At 42.7% G+C, this 24,193-nt stretch overlaps 2 protein-coding genes across 3 annotated transcripts in view; one reads left to right on the plus strand and one right to left on the minus strand.

Annotated features, from left to right (window-relative positions):
- Positions 1-14,939, minus strand: part of sipa1l3 (signal-induced proliferation-associated 1 like 3) — a 78,456-nt gene extending 63,517 nt beyond the window's left edge. For both annotated transcript variants that reach the window (XM_086035014.1, XM_086035013.1), the window contains exon 1: positions 14,766-14,939. The gene's annotated coding sequence lies outside the window, so the exon portion shown is untranslated. The remainder of the gene's footprint in view (positions 1-14,765) is intronic.
- Positions 14,940-16,871: 1,932 nt separating this feature from the next.
- Positions 16,872-24,193, plus strand: part of map3k10 (mitogen-activated protein kinase kinase kinase 10) — a 40,906-nt gene continuing 33,584 nt past the window's right edge. Inside the window, exon 1 of the mRNA XM_086036012.1 lies at positions 16,872-19,372. Within this exon, the coding sequence (XP_085892138.1) occupies positions 18,496-19,372 (877 nt within the window). The 5' untranslated portion in view covers positions 16,872-18,495. The remainder of the gene's footprint in view (positions 19,373-24,193) is intronic.

Here is a 24,193-nt window from a genome sequence, read left to right on the forward strand (position 1 = left end):
TACTCAAGTGCATATTTACAGGCTACCTTTTCAAGCTTCGCTTGTGAAGTTTGTCATTCTAATTTTGTCTAATTAAAAAGCAGCCCTGTCATTGACTGGCAACATATCCAAGGCGTACCCACCCCTTGCTCATTGTTTGACAGGATGGGTTCCATGCCAGCACGTGCTGGGAACATATTCTTGACAAAAAAATATGGGGAAGTCAACTCAATCATTTTTTTCAAGACTATGTTCTATGCAGGCCCCATTAGTTGAAACGAGGCAATATGATTAATATGAAATATGATCCACCCATTTTTAGCCATTTCAGGGGGGCGGTCATTTTGTCAATTCTGTCGATTGAAAATGACATCACAGACCCTCAGGGCTTAGATAACAACCAATCATGGCTCACATGTTTTCTGAAGCGAAGCTGAGCTAAGAGTGATCATTATCTGAGCCCTGAGGGTGTGTGATGTCATTTTCAGTGACAAAATGGCCGCCCCCTGACATGGCTAAAAAGGGGTGGATTTTCCTGCTTAACTCATTTTCAACAAAGGCAATATTAATCAGAATGACATATTTCAACAAGTGGGCCTGCATAGAACATATTCTATGTTCTATAAAAATATGTTCGGGTTGATTTCCACTTTAAAGGCCTAGACCAAAAAGACGCTGGCCAACAGTAACAAACGCCTTACCCCCTGTGGCGTCCGGCCGGCTGTTGGCATGTCACGCTGGAGGAATACACCGCAACGACAGACAGCGATGCTGACCATTAAAGTACCTTCTGCACATGCATAAGATGTAATACCCTTCCAAACCATCGGCGGCGGTAGTCACCATTTGTCATGGTTAGAAAAATCCAACCGGAAAGCTGTTGGCCGGGGGCGGATTATAATTTTTTTTCGGGGTGGGGAGGCGGGCGGTTGTAGATACAGTATGCCAGTCTAGCTGTTTGAAGTGAAACAAACTTAATTCAAAATTTGAAAAAATGAAAACTGAAGTTTGTTGATCACTTAAACGTGCCGGTGGGGAACCTTGTTTGTATACTTACTAAGAAAAGAGTCACATATCGAGATCAATGTCACTATTTTTAACGGCATATGAGCTTTACATGTGGCTGGAGTAGGGATGTAACGATTCACTCAAGCGCCGATTCGATTTTCGATTTTCAGTTCCCGATTTTTGATTCGATTTTTTTAAAAATTGCTACCATGCTTGTCTCTGTGCACTAGTGTGGTACTGCAGCCATCCACAAACGCAACATGCAAAGATTTTTGGAGTAAGCGCATAATTTGATCCACACATTCAAAATGCTATGCATCTGGAATGAAAAAACGTTTCAAGACATCAATTTGTAGATGAATTTAATCATATTTTCGAATCGATTAATCAGATTTAAAATTTTTGATTAATCGTTACATCCCTAGTCTGGATTCAACCTTGTTACACATTCTACACACAGACTTGAAACTGTAGTCCAGCAGCAGGGCTCTGATCCAGCATGGTGCCGGGCCCCTGAGAAACAAGGAGATGTTTGCCAACAAGAGTTTGTCGAGCAAGAGCAAACATAGTATAGTGGGTCCATTGAGATGGAGCTGAAACAGAGCTGCAGACAGCACTGTACAAACTGACACTGTGAGAACAGAGAAACAAAGCAGCCAGGAAAGAGAGAGTGAAATACACCAGCGCAAATAGCACCAGGAGTAATTCTTAAAAGTCCACTGCATAATGTTGTTGGTTTTTACATATACATGTTTGAGCTTCTTGGGTGCCCCATCAGAAAAACTCTATTAAGCCACTGCACAAATGGAATAGTTCTAATGGTGCTGTAACATGATCACTTTCAACAGTAAATTGACTGTGAAATGACGATTGTCACCCTTATTCAATTCTTTGTTATAGTAATATAACTGTTACACTTCAGATGATAAACAAACTGGTCCTTCAAAAAAATGAAGATTCCATCACTGACACATGAAATTTCACACCTATTATCGTAGTGCCCCAATCCTATTATCCTTCAGAAGTCTCATGCTAAGAAAACATGTGCAATACAGGGTTGTATTATGGTATCACCGGACCTTTAGTAGATATACTTAAGTTATCACATTTTTACAATTATTTTTGAGGGCACATTTTAAGTCTGCTGGACGCTACAACACTCTGTGAGGGAGTCAAAAAAAAAACATTGGTCTGGATCTCCATTAGGAAGCGTTAACTCGATGTAACAACACAAACTGAAAAATTTGCGAAATAACGCTAATGTTTAGAGTAGAAATGGACGGAGCGAGGTTTTGTTGACACAAGAAGTTGCTATGCTTCTTCTACTACTACTATTTCTGGTATACAGGAAGTCCTCAATTCACAAATGAGTTCCATTCCTACACTGGTAATGTAACCTGAATTTCCGCGTATGTCAGATTTCACCGTTAAAGTCGAAATTTACATCAAAATGCTTGGTATAAAAAAACGAAAATACAATAAAATAAAAACATAAGATGCTGTACTTAGCAATACTGCTGAGAGGTGGATGGAGAAGAAGGAGGGCAAAAAAGGCAAAGCTACTGCCGGCGCACACAGACACGATCGAGAGACACTGCGCATGCTCAACCGCAAGGAATCCTGGTCTGTGTAGTACAGGAAGTGCTGGTATACGGAAGTGTGGTGGTTGGAGCGCAATCCACCGCAAATACACAAGCAGAGATAAACAAGTTCAGAGATGCAGCACAAAAGCAAACTTTTGGCGCGAGGAGGAAACCGGCTGCTTCATTCCTGTGGTGACATGAATATCAAGTGTTTTACTGACAGCTGAAAGTAACAAGCGGAAATGACATCCATTTGAGTCACGACGCCATGTGTCGCCATCACAGTGGGTTATTCAAATGCCGGAGCAACTCTGTCTGCTTATTCATGTAAACGGGATATTCCGAATGTATCAGAAATCGGCACGGGCGTCGTAAAGTCGAAACGTCGTAGGTCGTGTACGTCGTAATTCGAGGACTTTCTGGATTTGGTCAATCTGCGCATGTCAAAATAATTTGTTCCGATCAAAAGTATGACGCATAAACACGAAAGTCCTACTCAGATCAATATTTTTCGTGTCCATGAAAACAGTGCATCCGATCATAATTTCAATTAGGGCTGGGCCGATAATTCGATATCGATATGTATCGCGATTGACACGTGATCGATACCAATAGAAAATGCCTTCGATAAAACGTTCAACAGAAAAAAGAAAAACAAACCCGATCGCAGCATAGTGCGTGATGTAGGCGGCGTGCTTCCGCCTCCAAACATGAAGAAGAAGCGTTTAAACCAAAGAAGAAGCAGCTTTTAAACCAAGGAGGAAGAAGCATTTAAACCAACAAGAAGAAGCTGTTAACTCAACGGAGCACGCTCGCGGGCCCAGCGTCCGTGCGCTACGCTCGCGGGCCCGGCGTCCATGGGCTACGCTCGCGGTCCCGGCGTCTGTGCGCTATGCTTGCGTCCAGCGAGCGCCGTAACTTTGCTCAAATAAATGACCACTTGACTCAGTACAACTCTTACAATTAAATTATATTATGCATGATAACCCTATTAAAAACCTGTGGATGGAGCCATGGCGTACAAGTAGAGGAGTTCTTGTCTTTGACATGCTAGCAGTAGTTAGCCTTATCCGACACTGGCATCGCACTCAAGGTAAAATCAAGCAGGTAAAATATGAACGGACTATGGCAATAATGAGTCCGCTAAAAAGATAAAGTAGTCCTAAGACGGTTGGTCAACGATGATGTATGCACTGCAAGAGAGTATTCGTTCACTTACATTGGATGAACATTGAATGAAGGCTAATATATGTGTCAACAAGTGCTTTGGGGTAGACCGAATGCAAATAAGCATTTACAATGCACTGATGGAGGACAAACTGCACATTACACTACATAACGATGTACAAAAAAAGTTGGCTGTTATTCAAAGGTAAGGTTTAAAACAAAGTCAATAATTATCAATATTGACTGATATGAAATACTTAAGATTGTGACAGTTTTTCAAACATTTCTCAGCCCTTTTAAGCACATTATCTTTAAAATTGAGTTTATTTCATCTTTATATCAACAGGTTTATTTCACTCTTTCATAGTTACATTGACCTCTTATGAAACGTAAAGTATTATGTTAAAAAAAAAAAAACTAAATGTATGTTTCTTCGGGTCATTATTTTCAATAGTTTAAAAAAAGAAAAAAAAATCAATATATATCGATATTGACCAATATGAAACACTTATATCGTGATATACTTTTCAGTCATATCGCCCGGCCCTAATTTCAATCCAAACTCTGATCGGATTACAGGAATTTTGTCAATGTAAAAGTAGGCAGTGTTTTAAAACAGTCTTGTGAAAATTACAAAGTAGGACGAATGCATAAGAAAATTAATTTCCAATGTAGTACGTGTAGGCTTAGACAAAACAAATGAGCAGCAGGTGGTGTGCTCACATGAAAACAGTTCTACTCAGAAAATACATTTGACCTCATCTGAAAGAGGCTTACACGAGCAAGGTGTGGTTCTTTTCAAATCGCAGCGACTTTACAAAAGACAACTCCGAGTGAGCTACTACGAGTTCTTGGACATCCAAATCCAGAGGTCGACTTCGACCTAAAAACGCCATATGGTTCTAATGCAGCCGATGTAATTTATGAATGCTCGTTGGTTGCAAGGTCAGCGAATCAATCACGGAGCGGAGTTAAGAGGGAGTTGTACACCCTGAGAAAGATCTCAGCCCTTTAAAACTATCCCAGGCATTTAGACAAGCATCTCTGAAGAGGAATTTGGCCAGCAATAACAGCCAAGTAAAAAATGGCTCTCCTCTGAGCGGCTGCACTGCTGGAGCTCCGTCATGTTCACTCATCTCTCTCCTCGCAGGCCCGACCAGTTGCACGGCGCTGTCACAACAAGCTCAATACATCCAGCGGTCCTTTCTCATTCTCTCAGTGTTTGGTTAAGAGCATGTCCAGGGTGTGGTTCCAGCACAGCCATGCATGCATGTACACCCACACTCAGCTGCATGTGTGTGCGTGTGTGTGCGCGCGCGCTCTGGAAGGCAGACACTGCCCTACTTGTTCTCCAGGCGTAGACGGAAAACGTTTGATGACCTGCGATAGTCTTTAAAAAGGTACCAATCATGGAAACAAGGGGAATAAGCCAAGCAGAAGTGAAACAAAAAAAAAAAAAAAAATACGCTTGGAGGCTCCTGGTGGGGCTGCCGGCCTTGCTCTCGGATTTAGACGTGGGAACCTCGGGATAAACAGCCTATTGCCGGCACCTTTGCATGCGAGTGTGCACATTTACAGTATGTCAAGTGCATCTGCATACAAGAAGTGTGTCTGACTCTGGGCTAAAGTTAAAGAAAGTTTTGGGCAAAACAAGTGGGTCAAACAGGTTTGTAGCATTGGTGGGATGATCGTAGTGACCTTCAGCAAACACAGTCAGTGGCATGCGCAGACAAAACATACACTGCCCCCCCGCCCCCTTTTTCCTTTTCATTAATCAAACTCATTGCAAAGAGGAAATCCACTTAGCAATACACACCATCTCCAGAGACACAGCTGCACAATAGGCGGTGTATTTCTACCCGTACGTTCACACAAACTCAACACACTCGATCCCCCCTCTGAGGATCCCACGTAACACTAGAGAGGGTTGAATCCCATTTCCACAGTGTTTTCCATCACACTGCTTCATCTGCTTTTTGTATCCTGCTCCTTTGCCATGGTTTTGTCTCGTCATTGTCATTTCTCAGGTGACGCTTTACCTAGCATACACAAGCAGACGGTTATCTAATCACAACCTGGTTGCAGGGTTCATGGGCAAAACACACAAAAGGGGAAAAGGGAGGGTAAAAAGAGGAGGTATCACATGGCCTGGCTTGAACCTCTGCTTTTGACTCAGTGTCCACCTTCTCATCGCCTCCAAATTGTCAGCTTGTCCGTCTGTTTTTCTCCCACGATGATAGCGAGGCCTAGTGTTGCATGGAGATACACCCAAAATGGCGTCACTTCCTTTTTCTTCCTCCACAGCTGGAAATTAAGTACACTTAAGAGCTCTTTTCTCCTATTCAAAGAAGCACAGAGTTTGAGTCTGGTCGGGAACGCATTGTGCATGACCCTGCAATGGTGTTACGTGAATTGTTGTTAGACTTCTACATTATCTGTTTACGACGCAAAGAAGGTGTCCTAACATGACTGGATGAGACTGAATGTGATTTAATGAGCGAATCATCGTATCATACAACCATGATGGGGAGAATGACATACTGTATTTGGAGACTGAAGGCAAACAGTTCACAACTGAAAACATTTGAGTGACGATATCTATTTATTGACGCTGACTTAACTACCATCATGTGATGTGAGTGTACACTACAAAAAAATCTTAAAACGTTCCTCTGTTGGTTCACTTCACCCCAGAAAACCATTATCAGGTTTGTGTTTTCTTCGGCGCGTGTGTATAAGGGATGGTGACATCATAGCACGAGTTAATTAGCCAATGAGAAAATAAATGAGACTGGAGATGGCCGTTTGACTAAATTCCCCTGATGGACTGCGTGGACAATTGGTGATTAATTGATAAGACAATTGCTCACTCGTTTGTTCTGAACTCCCGTATATTGCGGCTGCCCAAAAGAGTCACGTCGCAGTAGTGTTGTCACAATACCAAAACTTGGCTTTGATAACCCTAATCCTAATCTGCATAAAGTACCTCGATACTGATACAGCACCTCGACAAAAATCTAAAATCAGCAGAAGCAGAAAAATTTTAACTGCCAAAAGAACTTCACATTTAAAAAAAATGCTATTACTTCAAAATATTAGGATGTGCTTAAGAAAATATCATTTTAAACATTGTTTAACACTTGTGAACATCTGCACACATGTGGGAGAGTGAGATAAATATATTACACTGTTTCTTTCTATACTTGATTATTTATATTGTAAATATACATGTAAATTAAACTTTAAGAAAACTAGCTCCCATTTACTTATTTTTTTAAATGTCACTAATAGAAAATGTGCACAGAGGTTTAAGAGCTATTAGTGTGACATCTATTGTAATGCAGTATTGAGCAGGTTATGATCATTTTCATGCTACCATCAAACCATCCAGAGTGTGTATCCATGAAAGCCAGTGTTTTATTAAAACCGATCAAAGCGCATTCAAGATTCAAGTGTGTTTCACCTGTCAAGCCACCATAACAACAAGCAGCGTGTCAGACAAGTACCGAACCCATCCTCTTTCTCTCAGAAGCGACAAGGCTAGCTGGAGTCACTACACGGCACATTGAACTTCTCGTTGAAAACAATTCAGGACAGTCTTATTTGTTATAGAATGAATGAAGTGCAACAGGAACTAAAGTGAAATTGGAGTATGAATGTGATGTTTCCACCAAATATGTCCAGTGGCATACAATTACCTCAAGGCTAATCATGGGAACAACACTAACAATTGTCATGCTGTTTGGGGTTTCTGTGACAAAAAGAACATTTCCATTATCTCCATGGACTATCTTTTAAAAATGGGAGAAGTTCAGATGATATATGAAGATATCAACAGAAAAATTCATTCACAGATGCAAACACATTAACATGCCATACTCTTTTAGTGCATCAATGGCGCTTGTGTGGAAGGCAGGAAAGGCCTGCATGACAGTGACAAATCGGATTTGGAAATGAGGGAGGGGGAGAATTCACTTTCTTATACAGTAACTCAGAAAAATTCAACATGAGACATCTGTGGAATGACCACATGCTACATTCAATTAGCACTAAAACAATGGCTCAAGAGTCAGCAATTGCGAGTCACCCGCAACCTGAATTGTGAAGCAGCGGAGGGACCATGTGACTATACGCACAGCACAAATAAAATGGAAAACTACTTTTAATGTTGTACCATAAAATGTTTCGCAATATGGCTGGCAAAAAAGTAATCAAATTCACAAAATGTTGATCACTCATCTTGATATTTGCTGGTGAGTTTGCACCTTTTCCCAACATTTCCACCAACTTGGGACTGACTGCTCCTCTCTCTTGAAACAAAGGTGAGTGAATGCAGAATGACGGCAGATAACATTTAGGAAGGAATCTGAAAGATGTATCACACTAGAGACCACAGAGGTTTTTCTGTGTTTTACTCACATCCGGTTGTGAACTGGCTGTTAGTAATCTCTTCAATCTTTAGGACACTGCTCTGCTCTCCTTAATGCAAAGCCTGTGATTCACATCTAACCGGACACACTTCCTGTCCAACAGCTTGACCTCCATTAGAAGAGAAATAAAACACTGATGCCATTTCACACGAGGGGACTATAAAGTAAGGGGTCTTTTTTTCCATTGCAGCGGGAAACAAAAATGTGTTCAGGATGGGAAAAAAGTTACACTGGCGAGCATAACCAACAATGTTCTCATGTTCTAAGTATGACAACTGAGCTGTAACTTTAGACAAATGACAACCCATGAAAACTTTATTGAACTACCAGAGCTGGGCATCGCCTAACCTGCCACGAGTACCCGTCTACATATTTAGACGATCCCCGATTGGCTGTCACCGACGAGGGATGGACCGGGACCAAGTGGGTTGAATAAATATGCAGGACGCAATGCGGTGGCGGTTAGGCGATGCCCAGCTCTGCTAACTACATTGGATTGCTTCATGAGGCTTTTCAAATATTTTGGTTGCCACGCTTAACTTGGTGTAGGGCTGCAGCTATCAAATATTTTTTTTAGAATTGAGTGATCTACCTATTATACCTTCCTTAATCAAGTAATAATAAAAAAAAATGTAGCATTAGCAAACACAATAACATGCACAGGTTATTGGTTGACAGGTATTTTGTCAACTTGGGGTCACCGTCCTCACGTTCAATAGTATCTTTAACTGAGTGTGTATTGCTTGGCGGGGCCTGGACTGATGAGTGACATGGGTGTCAGTAAATAAGAGAGGAGAGTCCTTTGGCGGACTCTGCGTGAGTTGTGGCCATCAGAGGCTCATGTATGCATGTGCTTACTACGTGTTCCGTGTAACGTTCGTTCAATATAGCAATTGAAAGTCCACCTCAATCCTTGACCACTTACGAGGGCATTAAATAAGTTCTAAGTCGCGAAGGTAGGCTATATTAAGTTAACCGATACATCACCTTGTTTTGGTGATCGTGGTACACATTGCATTGTAACTTTCTTGTGAAGTGTGACATGGTCCCAAATTTTGGACATTCTTCATCTTTTCACAATCTCTTTCCTCCTGGTTCGCGGCATTCGTGCCCGTGAAGCTTTGAGGCAGAGATTTGCTTGGACCTTTATTTGAAATCAAATTATTTGAGTATTGTGATTAATTGTTGCACCCTTAGTTTAGTGCACTTGTAAACAACTCCCCCACAAAAATAAACAGTCGTGGGTTATCACCTTAGGATCTACATCTTTAGAGAAAGCTCTTGAATTGCAATAATGTTGCCACCAGTGTATGTAAAAGACAAAAACACATGGCAGAAAAACGCTCTCCACTCCAAATGTCTTTCTTTTAATATCTCCAAAGATAATTGTTTTGTTCAACCAACTAAAACTAGATAAGCACTGTGCAATGACACATGGCAATAATACAGCACCACTTCACATGAGGAACCAGAGGACGATAAAAAGAAGAATCTGTGACTGTAACAGGGGTGTAATAATGAAATTAAAATAGATTGAGAGTGATCTTTGGACACAATATGGGTTAAATGCTCAAGATACGTGTATGTGTGTGTGTGCGCGCACACGTAGGAGTTGGAGGCGCTGGGTTAATTCACTCCTGTTCTCTCCATAAAAACAGATGGAGGCCAAATAAGATGTCATCCAGGACTTCCTCCTTCCAGGACTATTTTGGCTTAGTGCTGAGTCCGCGACATGACAAGGCACTCTCTCTCACATGCATACAAGAACACATTGGCCACCTGTTACCCCTTTGTCAAGCCCCGGGTCAGCTCTGAAGCAGTTAAACACTTTGCAAAAGGCCAATTAAAAGAAGAAATCATACAGCGAAGAGACACTTGCCCTTCCTAATTGTGACATTTCATCTCAATGTCTTTATGAATGCTTTGGAAGCTTCCAGAACAAGGCTTCTTCCCTACAGAGTGAATGAACAATTGCTGCTTTTATCATCTATGATCTGTGGAGCCTTTGACGTCACTGTTCCCACATGACAGAGACAAGCGATATAAAGAGATGGAGCAATGAAGCGTTAACGTTACGGGGTTGGCAAGTGTAATATTATACTAGTTGCCCCGCCTGTGGACATGCTCCTTCGGTACCTTCCTGTAGCAATATTGTAAAAATGCTCAACCGAAGCCCTGTGTAAATAAATGACCCTTTGTCTGGTAGTGTATATGTTCCCTTTGGCTGCACATCTGCCCCATATTTCAGTCACAAGTCCTGGCATTGCGCTTGAAGTGTCTTGTGGACGGACGGATGGCTCTCCCTCTGCGGCCAGAGCTGACCAGTGGGAGGACGCGAGGCCGACCTGTGGCAAGAAACGCCGCCTCGACATCTGTGTTTATCCTCCAGCGAAGCAACAGGCTATATTTACCCCAGTCGAACACAACCGGCATGGGGAAGTCAAAGGAAGGAGTATTCAGTCTGGGATTTTTGCCACGTCTGGTAGATCCATTCACTTTCACATCCACAGTGACCGTACCAACCCTGGCCTTTATATTAGGATAATGTAGAAAGGGCCTGTTGAGGTCATTTACATCCAAGAAGCGTGATATTCTCAATCCTCCTCCGCACAGATTGGCAAACAACACCTCGAGGAAATTTTCAGTCCTTTCCCATCTGAAAAAGCTCAATTAAGTGTCTGCTTGGCCAATGCTTTATAGCTGCAGAGGTGGCCGTAAAGCAGGGACGTCTCTTTGTGTAAATCACATACCTGTTGACACAGCCGGGGCATGCTGATTTATGGATAGGACCCTCACGCGGGACAAATACATCACAGAGAGCGAGGACAGGCTGCAGCTGTACTGATAATGGCTCAACGCTATTTCACCTTCAACTGTACAAGTGCGCTTAGGTCTAATGGCACAACCTGTTCACATTAGACTGATGGTACTGCAGCATATTTTATGGCTTCATGTTGCATTTCAAATCAACGTAGGCCTCATTAGGCATGTAAGCACAGCTCACAACCGCATGGTTATTATCCCAAAACTGTCAATCACATCACGTTCTCTATAAATATTTAGAAAGGCCGACTGTAAATGACAGGTGTTAAGCAAAGGGATGCGCATAATCGATTTGTCAAGGTTTATCAAACACACAGGGAAGTCGAGTCAAAAATGTTCTATGTGGTCGCACTAGTCTAACACGATACTCAGACAATGGGCCTCCGTCTGAGACGGACCATTCCGCCCCCGGGAGGGAATGCCCAGCACTTTTAATGACCACTTGATTTAAAAAAAAAAAAAAATAGTGCTTGTCTTGCACTGACACTTTATTTTTACTAGAGATGCTCCGATCGATCAGGCACCGATCGTGATCGGGCGATTTTCCTGAAAAATTAGCCGTGTTGCGTGCTGAGTCGTTTCAATTTAAGAACTCATTGAATAGTTTGTTCGAGTGAAGCCTGCATGTGACTATTTTTTCTACTTTGATCAGATGCCAACATGTTTAGGTGGCATGTTATTTATTTGACTTTTTGCATAATTAAGTCTGTTGAGGCTACTGATTATTTTTATCTGTTAAAAACAGTGTTACTAAAAGCTTTTGAAAATATATGTAGATTTTTGTCAAAATTACGGCAATAATATGGCTAATAATTATAATAGCAGTCACCATAAATAAATGGAAAAATGTACAGATATTCCATGTGATTCGGAATCAGTATTGAAACAGTAAATAATAATAATAATAAACTCTGTGAAACTGTGTGAAAGCCACATGTCTAAGCTCAAATTCTTTTGGAATTATGTTTCTGTCTGCTTCAGTTGCGAAGATATCAATTACTTTTTAGGTGTTGAATTTCTGAGAGAACCTCAGGTTTAAGAGGGTGATTCTATAGTTGCCCATCCGTTTTGGGGGGATGTTGAGCCAGGCGCTTTAGGCCTTAATGGGTTAAGTATTTTATATTCTATTCCTGACAAAGAACCACATTTCTAATTTGGTGTAAAGGAATGGCAAACTCTGTCTGGGTGAGTGAGTTAATTCATCTTCAAATTACTATTGAAGCAGTTGAAACAAATTTTCACCACTTGGCTGTAACCAGGTTGTCCGCCACAAATAGTTTGTGTCTAAAAGAATAATATGATGTCAGCTTTAGCCTACATCTGTTAAATTGGCAAAACTACTCTTCAAAATGTTAAGTTTATGTTTTTTTAAATGTAGTGTGTCTACAGCAGAAAGGAAAATCACACTTAGTCACACACACACAACACACCACACACATGATGAATGCTAATTAATGTATGTATGTATGTATGTATGTACTGTATGTACTGTATGTATGTATTTGTATGTATGCATGTGTGTGCCCTTACAATCACCCATTTCCATTAGCCTTCATTTAATTATGATGCAACACTTAAATTAACAAAGAGGACAAATGAACCCAAGGACTAAACAGTCAAATTTGAAAAAACACCAGGAGGTCTGCCAAAGCGTCGCAGCCTGGGAGGGAGTTTTAAAAATGGACCTAGTGCCAAAAGCTGTCGTACCTTGAAAAATTAAACAAGGGTTCCCTTTGGACAGATTTGATTGCTCACTCACAGGACGATAGAGACGAAGCTGCTTGTGTAAAGAACAGAACAAAGTCAAAAGCTGATGAGTCACCTCTAGCCAGCCATACATGTCAGTGATTCACATCATGTTTACAGGAGAAACTTGGGTGGCCCAGATTACATTTACAGGATGACAAGAGGCTTTGCTTCAAGAGTGATATGTACTAGTGCAAATTATTATTTTGATTTGATTTTGTGCAATTTTTTTAGTTTGATATTTTACAGAATAAATGGCTGCCCCCTCTGCTGGTTACCTTATAAACAGAGCTTTCAAGAGACTTTTCAATGAGGAGATTTGGACATGTCTGAACAACGAAAAGCACCGGTGTGACTAACATTATGGATCAATTATGAATGAATATCATGTAGCTGCTTCGGGTCCTGTTACCATCCACAGGGTAACTGCTAGAACTGGGTCAACTCCCCAAAACAGAGCCACTTCTAGTGGTAAATTGAATAACTTACACAGCGCTTCTAGGGAAAACAACTACAGTGGAACGCCTGAAATTGAATAGCATGATGCTGGTAAATTTACAGGTTGTATTTTAAATTATTTGAGTTAGTCGATTAATTGTGGCAGCCCTCAGGTATTCGTAAATTATGTGTATGTGTATTATGTTTATGTGATTTATGTATGTTGAATTTGTTTTCACCCTTATTTTTTAGAAATGTTCAAAAAAATGTAGGCACTTAACAATTGACAACTAAGGCTTTGCAGGTTTTGTCAGCATATGATTCCCGTAGCCATGGTGTGCCAATTGACATTCGAGCAGCGTTGCAAAAGTCAGAAAGGCAATGCATTTTTCTGTCCCTAACTGCATGTTCAGCACCAGTTTGAGACACATATTGCTCCATTTCGAAGCACAAATTATGCTATGCAAGATAATCAAAACAGGATCTCTTCTGGAAAACGCACTCAGCACAAGACCTGATACTACCAAGCGTTTTGAGTACCTAAGGTAGAAAGGCGCAAGACAAGTTCAAGCCCACCTACCAGTGATGAAAAACATTGAACTCTTTAAAACATGCATTTACACAAAACCAAAGACTAGCCGGAGAGCTGCACAGTTGCACTGGATGAAGCTGTTGTCAGGCACAGAAAAACCTCCTGCAATTTTACAACGCTGCTCCATTAGTTCAAGCAACGGGCAAGGGAATGAGATGCATGCAAATGCTGCAAAGCCTAAATTGTTAAATGTTGATGGCCTCACGTCAGTCAGAATGATACCTACAATGAAATTTTGAAAATGCAAGATTATATTGAGAATACTGTATACATTAAGCACACACTTCTTTTGGTAAACGCACAACGTCGTGCACGTCCAAACAAGCCGCAGCATGAGTAATCCTCCCATTTGAAACATGTTGCACGAAGCCATTCAGGTAAACCGGGTCGCGTTGGAGTCGACCAAATCAACATTTGTGCAAGCACGTAGAGCGACATTTCCCACGCCGCCTGCCACATGCAACTTCCGATTGCAGCACAAGCTACTACTCTACATGCAGAGCTCGTCAGTGTTGGGGTGGGGGGCGCCCCCCCCCCCCACACACACACAACAAAGCTCCCATTGTCTGGATGCTGCAGTTTTGCCGTGTCCGCTTGGAACCTGACGGCTGTGACGAACTCAGGTGTTAGTACCGTACTATAAATGGGAAATCTGCAGAGTGTAGTGAGCATGCGCAGAACGGCGACCAGGGTGGCTCTATGAGGGCAGTTAATAAAAGTCACCGGCGAAAGCGACAGGCTATTATTTTGAATAAACGGCTGTGGATTGAGTTAAGTGGCGTGAGGAGTTGCTTGAAACGTTTTTCAAAGTGGCATGTCCGAATCGTGGCAAAGAAGCAACGAGTAGCATTTGACTGAAAGTTGGCCGCTTCGGGTAGCTTCCCCGAGTTCAATGTTTGCCTAGCTCGCTAATACCGCTCGCCACTTTTTTCACCGCTTCAAAATAACCCAGCCGGACCACTTGAAACTGTTATAAAGAGCAATGAAAACAGGTCGTACCTTTATGAAATTGCAACGGGGGTCGTCCTCCTGTTCGAACGGCATTGAAATTAGTCTCCTGACATGGTAAGAAAAAAATAAGCAGCCTCCAGTTGCTGTTCCTTGAGCGAGACGTTGCCAAGAATGCTCAACCGAAACCACCGCGGAGCGGAACAGTGCTCGACGTCACTGCGCATGCGCAGACTCAGCCCACGGCCAGCGGACAGCACTAATGGGCTGGGACGTGAAGTAGACAGTCAATGGCCGTCTGTGAAACGAGGAGTGGAAATTCAAATTACACATTTTTTTGTGCATCATTCATCAGTGCTTTTCGGTTTAAAAATAGCTTCCTGTTTTTCAAATTAATGCGTACGATTGGCATTAAAGAAACGCTCGACGAATTAATTACACTAATTGATCGCTTATTGCTCATATGAGTCAACAGCGGCACCTTGTGGTTGCAGGGCCCAGACTGTTGTGCTTGAAGATGCCCTAATAAAGCAAATGATTGCGATAGTGCAGTGGTTCTCAAACTTTTTACACCAAGTATCCCTTCACGCGATCACTTTCACACTGTAAAAAAAATCCGTGTCTGCTCAACTTAATAATAAAAACGTATCATTTTGTCCATAAACATTTGTATCTAGATAGCCAGATAGGTCTTGTGGCATGTACTCACCACTATCTGAACTGAAATACATAACTTTTTAAATATCCGTCACATCTGTTCTTTTTAATGCTAAGCGAACACATATGTTTGCATAGTATGCAGTTTACAGTGCGCAGCCATCGTCCTACAAGGAACAGGTAGCATGCGATGCCTGTCATTGTGTGCTCGGATAAGAAGCAAATATGAAGAAACGGTAGCAACAACAAAAAAGCGGTTTGGAAAAAACTTAAATAAATAAAAAATGATGTAAGTAGCTTTCATATCCTATGGTTATGTTGTCTGTTGAGGAAATTTGACAGTCTAATCTTTTCATTATGTTGAATAGCTAGTTTCACATAAAAGAGAGAATCTACACAGTTGAAATGGCGTAGACGTAGGCTAAATGTAAAACAAAAGCATTTTCTACTATATAGATGTTGAGCAGGAAGCGATTTTTAATGTATATACAGTATTTTATATTTTTTCAAATCATATATATATATATATATATATATATATATATATATATATATATATATATATATATATATATATATATATATATATATATATATATATATATATATATATATATATATATATATATATGTGTGTGTGTGTGTTTGATTCATACAATCTTGGTCTTGCCTTGGTTTCCGTCTACAAACTCCAAAAGTCTTGGTCTCGACACTCTCTGGCCTCGATAACGTCTTGATCTCGGTTGGTGTGGTCTAGACCACACTAGATTGTACTACACTTCAGACACCAGAGGTCAGTGTCGCGCAAAAAAAGAAGAAAGAAAATTCTTAGTCTAAATTAGCCTTTTAATAGGCTTCAGTTCAACTAATACTTTATATAGCTTTCAACATTATGCCAAAGTGAAGCTTAGAATAATGATCATTTTATGAATAATTTTACTTTTTTTATTGCTATATTTTATTTGAAAAATATCATGTCATCTTCCAAACCGCTTATCCTGTACAGGGTCGCGGGGAGGTGCTGGAGCCTATCCCAGCCGTCAACGGGTGAAGGCAGACTACACCCCGAACTGGTCGCCAGCCAGTCGTAGGGCACACACAGACACCGTCACTGAGCGGGAATCGATTCCACGCTGCCCGCACACAACTCAGGCGTGTGTACCACTACACTATCAGTGACTGCCATTTTAAAAATGTTTTAAATTTATTTTCACCGCCAGTAAAACGAGGAGGCCCTCAGAATCTTTGGCATTTTATACGTCATAAAAATAAATAACCGGGCTTTAATTTGTGCATTAAGCATTATGTTGCGAAAATTACAATATCGAGAAGTTCTATTCGTACAATGTGGCAAAGAAACAGAGCTGGTGAGCTAATTATCAGTACAGTTATCTGTTATTATTGTGCCACGTTAACGATTAATGAGCTGCCACATTGATGTAGGTCAGCGACCGAGGCTTGAGAACTACAGTACCCAGAGTGCATCCGGACGTCATCACCACCAGCAGCGGCGGTGGCTCAGTCTGTCTCTCCGGTTCCAGCAGACTAAAGACGTCCTCCACCTCGAGTGTACGTGCCCGGATATTGCACACTCTTCATGGTCTATATGCACACAAACAGGGTCCGCCGACAGCTTTCTGCTCCGTGGGTCAGCGACGGGCTGGACACTTATTCCCCGAGCCGAGTGCACGTCAGCCGGGGTGGATTTGTTCAGACGCCGAGTGATTCGCCCGATGTATTTGACATCTCGATGTGTCCAAATACCGATGGAGCTTATTTTGGGACATCTGGATAATTGGCAAGACAAGGGACTCCAAAGAGGCTTGACGTGCGGGTGATGTGGATCACTGAGATGCAGCTTCACGCCCATAACAAGTCGATGGATGTTGCTATGCCCACGGTGCAGGTTGGGTTACAGTAAATACTTGCTTTTATCATAGTGCAACCCTTCGGATGTGGCCTATAGCACCATTATTATTATTATTATTATTATTATGAAATAATGTATTATGGAGCGTGGCCTTAATTTATGGAGCACCATTAGGTTGAAGCTGATAAGGTTTTTTTCATCTTGTGATTGTGGCTGCCGTCTCAAAGAAACCCCTCGACATTTACAGACCTCCTCCTCCTCTACTGATGAATAAGCTAACACTAGAATGGGAAAGCCTCCCATCCACGTCCATTTGCCATCATCACTGGGTTTGTTGTGTCCACACCGACCTGCTTTCCAGCTGTGGGCTGAATGAATTAATATGAGCGGATGCGATTTTGAAATAGGCTGTCCGGGCGTCGTTTGAGCAGTTTTGCAATGCATGCAATATTGAGTCCGGACCGGACTTTCGGGATGTAAGACACGAAAAGTGATCCATCCATTCAGCCATCCATGTCTCGCTGTATAGAGAGAAAGCAGCCCATATTCGTGGAGATGGCTGACGGGGGAGGTGCATCTACACTGGATAATGAGGACCCCCACTCAGAGGATTGCTCTAGGGTTGTCAGGGTCTGTCATTTTTACTGGTAGTCTAAACACAGCCAGTCCCCTGCAAACCCATTCTAATGACAGCCCCATTTGTATTCTCACATTTATTAGAACATTTATCCAGGCCACAGCATCAGTCCTAATTGTCATCTACAGTAGTTTAGATCTGCATGGAGGCTTAGCCTATTAACTGTAATGGTAATGGAAGGAAGTTACAAGCCAGTGTTTTATGAGGGATAAGTGATATGAGTTATGCCTTAAATATATCAACACACGTGCAGTTTATACAGAGAAAATTAAATTCCAGCAGCTTTCAATAGAGAGTCCGTCAGGTTTTGAGGATACTCTCACAGGTTTGGAGTTTGACCTAATGTGCATTGTCCCTGAATGACCCGACCCTTTTGAGAATACATGCGCTCCCTGCACGCTGCACAACCGCAGCCACAAGCGGAAACGAGATTTGTCGTTGTTTCAACAACAAGATGCGGGAATGGGGGCGTGGCACTCCCAGTTCTTTGATCCACTGATCCCCCCTTACCCTGCTACTGGTGCTCGAGGACACCTCATATCGGTTGATGGGCCTGCAGTGTGTATTGTGGCTGAGTTGACAGAGGGCAGGCTTGCATTGTCCACCGTCAGGCCTCCATGAACCCATACGGCAGAGTGAGCAACACGGCGGCCCCCGTGTCCTGCACCAGCTGTGGGGGCTGCTGCTCCCCGCCTCCCCCGTGTCTCATCCCTTCCACGGCATCCTCCATGTCGCCGAATATGACCCCGCCACCCCTCATGTGCCCTGTCCCGGTCATGCAAGTGGAGAACGGCAGTAGCTGGAACTCATCATTCGCCTCCCCGGATTCTCATCACGACTGCATGGCTCCCAACCCCTACTGGACGGCAGTGTTCGATTATGAGGCTACGGCAGATGAGGAGTTAACCTTGAGGCGTGGGGACCTCCTGGAAGTTCTCTCCAAAGACTCCAAAGTTTCTGGGGATGAGGGTTGGTGGACCGGCAAGATCCAGGATAAGGTGGGTATCTTTCCCAGCAACTATGTGACAAAGGGGGACGCTCCCAACTACCAGCAGCTCACTGTAGATGTGGGTGAGTGCCCTTTGGAGGTCGACTTCTCTGAACTGCTCCTGGAGGAGGTTATCGGAGCGGGTGGATTTGGGAAGGTGTACAAAGGGATCTGGCAGGGGGAGGAAGTTGCGGTGAAGGCTGCGAGGCAAGACCCTGACGAAGACATTAGCGTGACAGCGGAGAGCGTACGCCAGGAGGCCAGACTCTTCTGGATGCTCCGGCACCCCAATATCATCGCACTGCGCGGGGTCTGTTTGCGGGAGCCCAACCTGTGCTTGGTCATGGAGTACGCCAGAGGTGGGGCCCTCAACCGAGCACTGGCTGGAAAGAAGGTGCCCCCGAGGGTGCTGGTGAACTGGGCAGTGCAGATTGCGACGGGGATGGACTACCTTCACAACCAGGCGTTTGTACCCATCATCCACAGAGACCTCAAGTCCAGCAATAGTGAGTACAAATCAATTTGTGTCTTTATTACCTTTGTAATGCGAGGCTTAAAGCTTCAGAAATGGGGCAAAACTCAATAGGAAGATCAACCAGACAAACTGATATTATGTTGCCCCACTGTGGTAATGATGGCTAAGAATTTTAAGCAATCATTTTTTGCATACCTTTGTATTTCTAAATTGAAGTCTCCTGCCTAGGCTACATGATGGAAATCTTCAACAATACAACCAATATAGCTATATTGATTTCCTGTCCTAGTGACATGTTTGTGGTCTGGTTGCTTGGTCTGTGTCACAACTGTACACAGATACAGACTGACCATATGAGCTACACTGCATTAATGACACTCCCTTCTCCTTACCATTATGCACACACTGGCCTCAGCATTAGGACACAATTATTGAGATCTGATATAAGGTGCATTAAAAAAGTCTGCTTTTACAAAGATAATAATGCTTGGTTTTAGTTAAAGCAAGGTTCAGGCATACCAATAATCAAATTTGAATGAAGGCCCTATGTTCGGATGTCTCTAAAAGATTATTCTGAGCAATCTTCCTATGGTATGGGCTGATTTTTCCTCCCCAATCTTTCAGAGAAGGGTCGAGGCCAACAATTAAAAATGTTTAACCCAGGGGTCGCCAACTCCAGTCCTCGAGGGCCCCAATCCTGCATGTTTTGTATGTTTGCCTCCTCCAACACACGTGATTCAAATGATCAGCTCATCAGCAAACTCTTCAGAAGCCTGCTAATGATCCTGTCCTTACGTATGTGATGAACACTGAGTCTGGCCCAGCCACGGTCTCTGTGATTGTTTACGTGAAACGAAACGATAGCCGATTAGGAAGTGATCTGAGGTTCACGCTGTTGCCGGACTCAAATAGTAATGCAACTGATTTGGAATGTTTGTATTATGTGTCTCCCAAGTTATTGACCAAAATAAAAAGGACAAGAGGAAGAGTTTGCTCAGATAAGATAATATAAGTGGTAGCCTAGCTTCTTCTATTCCTTCTTGAACCACCACCCTTTCTTCTTCTTTGTATTTTCCATCCTGGTTTGCCAGACATCTGGTTTGAGGGATTGTCGGTGAAGATATGGCCATGTGTGTAGTGTGTTCTGTTTGTCATCAAAATAGCTACATTTGTACCACTCTATTTATTTATCTATCATCAAGTATTACGTTGGTGTTTTGGATTCCTGATTTCGCTGCATTAGAGGTGTGCAATAATAGGAACAGTGTGAGCTAGGCTCAGCCCAACTTAAGCGCGCAGGCACCCAAATTTCATGTGGCAACTGAAAAAAAATTCTAGGTTGTACACATGCAACTAGCCAAAGTCTCATTGATTCTAAAAAACATATTTATAATAAATATGGAAAATTGGGGATTTTTTTTTCTAATGCGCGCAGCCGCGCACGCACCTCTGGCTGGGTCCTATTCACTTGAATGAGAGCTGCAGCCAAGGCTCCCTCGGCAGTCTTCCTGCCTGGTGGAAGCTCACCAGTTTTCTGAGTTTGGTAATTCGCTAACTGAGCCATGAGTAGTTGTGATGTTATGTTCAGTCGACAGCAAGGTGGTAAAATGGCCGCCCGCCGAGTTGGATAAAAACGGCTGGATTTTTCTACGTAATTCATATTCCCCAAATGCAATATTAATCAGGATGCCGTGTTTAGACTAGTAGTGCTGCACATATTAGCACATATAGCACGTACTCTGGCAAATTCATTCATTCATTATCCATACCGCTTATCCTCACAAGGGTCGCGGGCGTGCTGGAGCCTATCCCAGCTGTCTTTGGGCAGTAGGCGGGGGACACCCTGAATTGGTTGCCAGCCAATCGCAGGGCACACAGAGACAAACATCCGCACTCACAATCACACCTAGGGGCAATTCACAGAGTCCAATCAATTTACCATGCATGTTTTTGGTATGTGGGAGGAAACCGGAGTACCCGGAGGAAACCCACGCAGGCACGGGGAGAACATGCAAACTCCACACAGGGAGGCCGGAGCCAGGATCGAACCCACGACCTCTGAACTGTGAGGCGGACGTGCTAACCAGTCGACCACCGTGCCGCCCCCTGGAAAATTCAATTCATCCCAAAAGTTACTCAAGTAAATAAATGTTAGTCATTACTAGTACCCACCTCTGGGTATTGGGGCAATGACGGGAAATCAAACCCACACCATTTGTATAAAACGCAGCAATATGTACCACTGCACTACCAGAGCCATTACAGACTACAGTTACATTGATAAAAAAATATGGGGTGGTTAATAGGTCGTTAGTATATTTTTGAATGCACAATGTTGATACCGTTTATTGGATATCATGTAATATCATCACAAGTAATATCACAATATCATCGCAAGTTCAAGGAAACCTAAATTCTGCAAAATTTGTATCCTTTGGCCATATTTTCTCCATCATCCAACCGCTCCTCCTCTTCCTCCTTCTCCTTCTCCTCCTCCTCTTTGTATTCAAGGAGAGCAGTTCTGCACTGCAACTCACTGTGCTATTTTTGGTCCTTTGTGCTACTTTCTGTTTTAAAGACGCAGTTGCAGTTGTTAGTGCATCACACAAATGGCACAAAGGCGCGGACCAATGTAAGCGCATGGGAGATCTGCGTCTCAGACAGCGTACGTTGATATCCTCTGACGTGCTTGATGGGGGGATAGAGAGGGTGCGAATGTGGGTGGAGAGTACATGATGCTGACTAAAGGCTCTTTTTAAAAGGGCGAGCGAGACGGTTAAAGAGTAGCATAAACACACTTATATTGCTGATCTGCAGAAAAAGCCTCCATCCTCTTCGCATCATTTGCATCTTTGATTCTTAATTTCTTTAAATTCCCATATGCTATGCTGCTCCATTAACGGTAAGGAGTGGGCATCCATTGTGACACCAATGGAAACCATTATACATGGCATTGCTTTTGTGCCACTGAGTCATGCAGCTTCTAGCCTCTATCGGCCGCTGCGTTAAATGTCAATGCCCTGAATTAGACTATTGTCTACTTGTAAATAACAGCATAAAGGAAATGCTGCTTTGTTTTTGGCAGAGATAGGACCCTCTCCAAATACCCTCCTGGATCTTGCTTGAAATGTATGTGCGTTGTAATCATTAAAGTGAAAGTCAACCTAAACGTATTTTCCCAGAATATGTTCTATTCAGGCCCACTAGTCTACACGGTATTCTGATTAATATTGCGTTTGTGGAATATGAGCAATCCACCTGTTTTTAGCTTGCTCCGTGGGCGGCCATTTTGTCACATCTGTCGACTGAAGATGACATCGAATTTGCTCAGGGCTCGGATAACGACCAATCATGTCTCAGCTTCAGAAAACAGGTGAGCCGTGATTGGTCTTATCTGAGCCTTGAGCAACTTTGATATCATCTTCAGTCAACAGAAGTGACACAATGGCCGCCCCTGAGATGGCTAAAAGTGGGTGCATTTTGCTGCTTAACTTATATTCCACAAATGCAGTATTAATCAGAATGCTGTATTTCAACTAGTGGGCCTGCATAGAATATATTCTAAAAAAAAATATGTTTGGGTTGACTTCACTTTAAGCATGTATGTGTCATTTAGTATGAGTCACAGCCACTTGCAGAAGTGTTTGCCTTGGTAGGTATGTGGATAAAGACACTGAGAAATGAAGGATGCTTTGACTCTACCATGATCTTTGATCCATCTTAATGAAATTGGGGGACGGGTGTGAACATTGTAATTGCACAGTAGCGTGGACCAAATTAGCTGATTCCGGATCGACTACTGTTCCAAACAAGTTTGGTGCGGTTGCGGTGAATAATTGCTCAAATCTCAATGATTATCTTTGCTTTTGGGCGGCAGGCTGTTGAGCACTCCAAACCTTAGACCAAACCTTATTACTGTTGACATTTTTGCCACCAATTAGAAAAGAGGCTGAATTTAAGTGGTTTGGTTGGTGTGGCACATTTTTTCCCTATCATTTAATCAGATTTGAGTTTGTATTCTCTCTTGGTGCAACTCATATTTTCCCATATTTAATTACGATGTTAAAAACACAATCCATGTGTGTCGTACCCGTTCCACACAGCGCAAGGTTGTATGAACCGTGAGTAAGGCGACTGATGGGAAAGAACAAGAGAAGGAGAGTGCAGGGGATAAACAGTAGTTCATCTCCGTTTTGGGTTACACCTCAGCTCATTGTGCGGGTGCGATGCTCTCAGGTGTCCTCTTCAAACCACCAGCCACTTGGTACGGGTGCGCTGATCACAGAACAGCCCCAGAGCCTCTCCTCATACCTTCCTTGGGCTTGGAGCTCAGTATGATGTGTCCCTCTTGCGTGCCACTTTAAAGAATTCATCAAGGCCAATTATGACACTCATTGAGTGAATGCCTGTCTGTTTGTGGTTTTCATAAGTGAGCTTTATTTTTGTCTCACTAGTAAGCTTTTTTTCTAAAATTATCCCCTCGTAGTTTATCCGGCATGCCAGTGTATATATATGTATAGTCTGCCGTTTTAACCTGGTGAGGCTATGGCCGAGGGATAATCTGATTATCATGACCTCCTTTAGAGGGATGTCACATCATGTTTGTGAGCGGGCCAGTCATTGGCCTTATGGTCATGCTTTACCTGTCACCCTGATCCCGCATCAGCCTCAGGTTTCTTACACCATAGGGCACCAATCCCACTAGATTGCATGAAGAGGCCATCTTGTCATTGCTACACAACTTTACACAATTATATAGTGCATTAATTTGATGTCAGAGAATATGGCTGTGGATCATCATACATGTCAGTGAAATGCCCCTCCAATTAAAAGGGAAGTCAACCCCAAAATC

Source organism: Filicampus tigris, chromosome 7 (genome assembly GCF_054856515.1).
Source record: "Filicampus tigris isolate MCC_2025a chromosome 7, RoL_Ftig_1.0, whole genome shotgun sequence".
In the NCBI taxonomy this organism is placed as follows: domain Eukaryota; kingdom Metazoa; phylum Chordata; class Actinopteri; order Syngnathiformes; family Syngnathidae; genus Filicampus; species Filicampus tigris.